At 43.8% G+C, this 7,095-nt stretch overlaps 1 protein-coding gene and 1 long non-coding RNA gene across 2 annotated transcripts in view; one reads left to right on the top strand and one right to left on the bottom strand.

The window, feature by feature from the left end:
- Positions 1-5,395, top strand: part of LOC118420111 (PGAP2-interacting protein-like) — a 21,674-nt gene extending 16,279 nt beyond the window's left edge. Inside the window, 5 exon segments of the mRNA XM_035826814.1 lie at positions 281-430; positions 3,122-3,178; positions 3,416-3,503; positions 4,227-4,444; positions 4,996-5,395. Of these exon segments, the coding sequence (XP_035682707.1) occupies positions 281-430; positions 3,122-3,178; positions 3,416-3,503; positions 4,227-4,444; positions 4,996-5,077 (595 nt within the window). The 3' untranslated portion in view covers positions 5,078-5,395.
- A 539-nt stretch (positions 5,396-5,934) lies between these two features.
- LOC118419610 lies at positions 5,935-6,837 on the bottom strand. Its single transcript, XR_004831640.1, has 2 exons — positions 6,431-6,837; positions 5,935-6,384 (listed from the first exon to the last, which is right to left on the bottom strand). It is a non-coding gene; the product is annotated as an uncharacterized LOC118419610 (long non-coding RNA).
- Between the last annotated feature and the right edge of the window lie 258 nt (positions 6,838-7,095).

Here is a 7,095-nt window from a genome sequence, read left to right as displayed (position 1 = left end):
TGGGGGGGGGAGGGTTTCCTCCGGTTCAAAAGTTGGAACTTTGACTCTCCACGTACAAAAAGTCGGACTTACCCCCAAATTGGTGGACTAACCCTTTCCCTTAAGGGAAAAGTTTACCACCAGACAAACCACCGGATAATGAGTGAGCAAGTACATTGTAGACCTAATGATTTTGAACTGGAAATCCTTCAGTGTTGAATTTGCCAATGCACCAAAGACCTTCGGACTGATTTTTAACCAGTTTTCCCACCCTACTGCCCACCCACCACCCCCTGTACAGGAACCTGCTCCTATCCAAGTACCCCATTGTGAGGTCGCACCACCACATGCTGCCCTCCCCGCATGGTGAGTTGGCGCCGGCCATCAGCGCTACAATCAACATCTCAGGCAGCCTGGTGGACTTTCTCACTACGCACATGGGGAACGACAGGTCAGTAAAAATACTAACCCTAACAACCCCCCCCTCCCGCACGGCGAGTTGGCACCGGCCATCAGCGCTACAGTCAACATCTCAGGCAGCCTGGTGGACTTTCTCACTACGCACATGGGGAACGACAGGTCAGTAAAAATACTAACCCTAACCTCCCCGCACGGGGAGTTGGTACCGGCCATCAGTGCTACAGTCAACATCTCCGGCAGCCTGGTGGACTTTCTCACTACGCACATGGGGAACGACAGGTCAGTAAAAATACTAACCCTAACCTCCCCGCACGGGGAGTTGGTACCGGCCATCAGCGCTATAGTCAACATCAGCCTGGTGGACTTTCTCACTACGCACATGGGGAACGACAGGTCAGTAAAAATACTAACCATAACCCTCCCCCCGCACGGGGAGTTGGTACCGGCCATCAGCGCTATAGTCAACATCAGCCTGGTGGACTTTCTCACTACGCACATGGGGAACGACAGGTCAGTAAAAATACTAACCCTAACCCTAACCCTCCCCGCACGGCGAGTTGGTACCGGCCATCAGCGCTACAGTCAACATCTCAGGCAGCCTGGTGGACTTTCTCACTACGCACATGGGGAACGACAGGTCAGTAAAAATACTAACCCTAACCCTCCCCGCACGGGGAGTTGGTACCGGCCATCAGCGCTACAGTCAACATCTCAGGCAGCCTGGTGGACTTTCTCACTACGCACATGGGGAAGGACAGGTCAGTAAAAAGGAATCAGGACGATTCGGACCTTTACCGACTCGGCCCTACCAACTCGGCCCTATACTTTGGTCAACTCGGCCCTAAGCCCAACACCCTGGTCTACTTAAAAATAAAATTTTAGGAATACGCCAGGCTTGTGCTGGAGTTCATAGACGTTTAGTTTACGCTTGTCGCGGACATATATATTGGCGCAAATAAAGACGGCACATCAGACTAGTCCATGTTCTCACCAGTTCGGTAATTTTCTTTTATTAACCTTCATGTATTCTAACGTTAGATAGACATCGGGTGTTATATGGTGTTGCTAAAACCACAAACTATCAATGAACTTTGCTTAATAATTTCACTATGATAGTAAGTGAACAGGGACGTTTTAAAAGTGATTAGTCACTGACGATTCTTGGAACACCCCTCGCCCCGATATAGTGGTTACACCCACAGTAAAAATGTCCAACATGACGGGGCAAACATTTTGTCTTTTTGTCAGTAAAGTTATATTCTGATGATATAATTCAAGTTCAGATCTATGCAAGGTGCTGACTGGAGTTTTTACGTAGGGCCGACTTGACCAGGGTGTAGGTCCGAGTCGACCAGAAATTGCTAGGGCCGAGTTAGTAAAGGGCCGAAGTGTCCGACATCCAGTAAAAATACTAACCCTAACCTCCCCGCACGGGGAGTTGGTACCGGCCATCAGCGCTACAGTCAACATCTCAGGCAGCCTGGTGGACTTTCTCACTACACACATGGGGAACGACAGGTCAGCAAAAATACTTACCCTAACCCTCCCCGCACGGGGAGTTGGTACCGGCCATCAGCACTACAGTCAACATCTCCGGCAGCCTGGTGGACTTTCTCACTATGCACATGGGGAACGACAGGTCAGTAAAAATACTAACCCTAACCCTCCCCCCACGGGGAGTTGGCACCGGCCGTCAGTGCTACAATCAACATCTCAGGCAGCCTGGTGGACTTTCTCACTACGCACATGGGGAACGACAGGACAGGTCAGCAAAAATACTTACCCTAACCCTCCCCGCACGGGGAGTTGGTACCGGCCATCAGCACTACAGTCAACATCTCCGGCAGCCTGGTGGACTTTCTCACTATGCACATGGGGAACGACAGGTCAGTAAAAATACTAACCCTAACCCTCCCCCCACGGGGAGTTGGCACCGGCCGTCAGTGCTACAATCAACATCTCAGGCAGCCTGGTGGACTTTCTCACTACGCACATGGGGAACGACAGGTCAGTAAAAATACTTACCCTAACCCTCCCCCCACGGGGAGTTGGTACCGGCCATCAGTGCTACAGTCAACATCTCCGGCAGCCTGGTGGACTTTCTCACTACACACATGGGGAACGACAGGTCAGTAAAAATACTAACCCTGACCCTCCCCCCACGGTGAGTTGGCACCGGCCATCAGTGCTACAGTCAACATCTCCGGCAGCCTGGTGGACTTTCTCACTATGCACATGGGGAACGACAGGTCAGTAAAAATACTTACCCTAACCCTCCCCCCCACGGGGAGTTGGTACCGGCCATCATTGCCACAGTCAACATCAGCCTGGTGGACTTTCTCACTACGCACATGGGGAACGACAGGTCAGTAAAAATACTAACCCTAACCCTCCCCCCACGGGGAGTTGGTACCGGCCATCAGCGCTACAGTCAACATCTCAGGCAGCCTGGTGGACTTTCTCACTATGCACATGGGGAACGACAGGTCGGTAGGAGTAAAAACTGCATCCACTTGAGCAAATTTGGTTTCTGTGTAAGAACAAGATTTGTTTTTACCAATATAACAAGTATGGTTTAACTCTTCATGAGTTCCAACTAATGTAGAATGAATGGGTCATCTCTCTCTCTCTCTGGATAAATATTCATGTCAGATACCTAAGTAACTGTTCTAGATATGTCATGTGAACATTACTATTTCTAATAGTATGATTTTTTTTTCAGAGACAACCTAGACAGAAAACTTCAGGCAGAGTTCCTGTCAGAAATAGCAAAGAACAGGTTTGTTTATTGCTTATTGTTTTGTCCTTTGTTCTCAAGTTACACTTTCATCATTAATACTACTGACATAGTGTCAATGTGATATAGAAGAACTTTATTGCACAACAATTGTACATGATACAATGTATGGCAACAGCTATATACTACTAGAAGTCCTTGTGTTGTGTAAACTGTCATTGTCAAAGTGCTGTAATGATGCTGTGACACTGACAACTCTCCCCTTTCTGCCCCCCCCAGTGGAAACCCTGTAGTGTTCCTGGGTTATGTGACATCATCACCTGGAAGTAGGGACTACAGAAAACTACTCAACAATGGTGGGATGAAGGTACAGTTCAATTTTACTGGTTTTCAATGAATGACAAAACATGGGGTGGAAGTTTGTTGTTATATGTACATACAATACTTCATAGTATTCGGGACATGCATATAGCAGCACAGGAATATGAAAGTTAAACTGGTACTCACAATGAAAAATACTTGTGATGAAAAGCATTCACCAGGCATCCGCCATGGTTTCTTCAGCTCTGAAAGCAGCACTATTTCCTGTGACTGTTTTATTTAGTAATTGAACCCTTTTTGCAACTAAAAGGCTGAATTGCAAGATTCATTACATCATAGCTTAGAAAAAAAACTTGCCTTATCTTAACATTTTCACACACAGAAGAAAATATGAGAATCCAAAATGTACACAAAAAAAATCATAGTATACATCACTTTTTTGGTACATAGTTGTTCAAGACCTTGACTACATATCAGAATTACGTCAATTTTCATGTGGACTTGCTATTTTACATCATGCTGGTGCTTGTCCTGTAGATGACTGATATTTCAGCTGCCTTATTTATAGTATGATATGATAAGTCTATGAACATTTTCCAGGACATAGACTCGACTGACCGGGACCGGTGGTGTGAGTACATCATGTATAAGAAGCTTATGGTATGATGTAATAAGATACATCTATGAATGCTCTACAGGACATTGACTCGACTGACAGAGACCGGTGGTGTGAGTAATGTAATAAGATACATCTATGAATGCTCTACAGGACATAGACTCGACTGACCGGGACCGGTGGTGTGAGTACATCATGTATAAGAAGCTGACCAGGCTGGGTTATGCCCGGGTGTCCCACGGAGGCCTGAGCGACACGGAGGTGCAGATGGCCAAGTTCAGGATCCCTCACGACCCACAGAGTTACCATGACAACGGGAGGCTGACGACCGATCCTGCAGAGGTGGAGCCGCAGGTCCTGTTCACGGACAGGTCAGGCCTTGTTGGTCGTCATGACTTTCCTTTTCCTTGTTCTCATTACTCTCCATGCAGAGGTCTGGATCAGGGTTGTTTTGGACCTCTTTTTAGGCGTTTTTGTTTTGTTTTTAATTCTTTTTTTAAATAAAAATGTATGAACAAAGACATGGACACAGTGGTGCTGCACTTAAGTACCATTACTTGTATAATGATTTTAGTTTGCTCTGTGCAAGGCCACACAGACCACTTCTGGGTACTGAACTAACGTTCTCTGTAGCAGCATCTCTTCTCCATAAGTCAGAAACATCAAGCTTTATAGGCAAGCTCAATTAGCTGACTCAATCAATAGGCAAAGCAGGGGCCTGTATGTTTTTTTTTAATGTTTTTTTGTGTTAATTCAATCACCACAGCATTAATGAATGGGTTTGTCTAATATAATAATAGAAGTGGGCAGAAAAAATTCCTGATACAACAGTTTGAATGCATTTTGTGTGATTGCAGTACGTTACGTGTATTTCGGATCTATGATCAACACACGATGACACAAACTTTGTCCGCTGTTGCAGGTTTGGGTCATTTTTCCGCGGCCACTCCTACTCCAAAGATCATCACTACCACATGGACACACCAAAGTACTTCTTACCCTAAATATTCCAGTACTGCTTTCCTCAGTTAATAAATTTTGTACTTATTATCTAGTGTTAAACATATCACAGAGTGTAAGACATGGAACACAAAGTCATTCTTGTATGGGTAATATTCACTGGTGCATTCAGGGGTTATTAGAAGTGAAACATACTTTTAGATACATCAAATGTACCATGTATGGTACTGTACTGTATAGTGTATATACAGTCACATACATGTATTACATAGTGTATATGATGGTACTGTAAATGCAAGTAATCTCATGGTGATCAAATTCTGCAGTCAGCGGAAAAATGCAGTGTTCGCAATGGTCTTGAGTTTGTGATAGCGCTATTGTCACATACTGTACAGTAACAGTTACATTGGCACCTTTACAAGCAGCCAGTTGAATACCACCTTTGACAACTTGGCAAGGGCGCTACAGTCAGACAGAATAGTCAATTCTGACACATCATAATATAGTAACTGTACAATGTATAATATGTACTTGTTGCGAATAGACAAGAAGGTTTTTGAGTTCACGATGCACTGAACTTTGATGCATTTACAAGAAATTAACTCTGTGTACAAAATGATGCAGTCATCAAGAGGTATACTGTAGTGGTATTATTAGATAGGTACATGTATGTGTGTATATAGCATTCAGCACCAAAGGAAAGTTATGGTTTTTGTGAGTTTTATACTTTTCCACTCCAAGTATTTAAGTCAACAACGAGAAGTACGTCTGCATTAAGAGCTGAAGAAAGAAAGTCCATTAGCATTTACAATGGTAAGCAGTTACTGTCAAACCGGCTAGATTCAGCTGTGGGCCCAACCCTCTCTATTGTATATGTATGAATGTGTGACTGTATGTATATATGGAACAGAGAGTCCATAAAAAACTCTTGCTTGTAGAAAAATATACCTGCCCTGAAATTTGAGCCCTTATTCAGAGGGAGGCTCACAGAATGTTATTTAAATTGGTACACACGTAAGATCAAACTCTACAGAAAGTTATAAGGAGCAAAGTAATGTTAATCTGGCTATGTAAGATTTTGCCTTCATGTTGGATATTGCAGTGGATTAATGTCATCATTGATCCTTAACAAGGCGACAGAAAGTCGTTGTTGAAAATTTTACCGATGTGCTTGAAGAAAGTTTATTTGTGTTTAACTATGTTTACTACCAACTACTACTACCAACAAAGATGATCTTTGTGGCATCATTTGTAATGATGATTTGTCATCTGGAGGGAAGAGAATATTGTACAAAAGCAAGACTATGTTCATGATAGTGAGTGTTAGATCAGCAATGTTACTGGATAACACCTTGGCTTGTCTTGAGTGTTAGATCAGCAATGTTACTGGATTACACCTTGGCTTGTCTCGGACAGATATTGATGAATATCAGTGAACAAATATCGATATGTACGAATCAGTGGACCAACGTGAATATTGATAAGTGACTGTTTCTATGGTGATTCATGTGTATGACTGTGGCTCCAAATGAACGTTATTACAACTTTGCGTTGCTGCTATGGTTTTCTATGCAACAAGATGATTAAAAAGTACCGATGGTTTTGGTCACATTTAAACTGTATCAGTTTTCCTTCCAGTTGGTTATGTAGCTACGAACCCAGTATGTATATGTTGTTTTACCAACCAGCAGGGAAAAAGTTATAATTTTTAGCCAGGACAATAATATTCACAACACTAGGAATGTCAATTCAAGGCACAGATATAGGTGAACCCGTGGATAAAGGTGAACTGGCATAACACTAGAATCGCCCTTCTGTGTTCTGTATACTGTAAAAAAAAATGCAGAAATTTTCGCGGTGGTTTCATGTTCGCAGTTTTCTCGGTGGCCACTTCACCGCGAACTAATATTACCATGGCAGTAAGAGACTACAGTGCATGGTGCTACTGCGAACTTAAAACGACAGAGAACAGTCCCTTTTCTCGCTTCCGCGAAATTAAATCCCTGCGAACTTAAATGCATTTACATTAGATGTTCTAACCAACCACAAACCTCGTATGGTG

This window comes from Branchiostoma floridae, chromosome 7 (genome assembly GCF_000003815.2).
Source record: "Branchiostoma floridae strain S238N-H82 chromosome 7, Bfl_VNyyK, whole genome shotgun sequence".
Lineage (NCBI taxonomy): Eukaryota > Metazoa > Chordata > Leptocardii > Amphioxiformes > Branchiostomatidae > Branchiostoma > Branchiostoma floridae.
The sequence above is the reverse complement of the archived record's forward strand: the minus strand, read 5'-3'. Positions and strand labels throughout refer to the sequence as shown.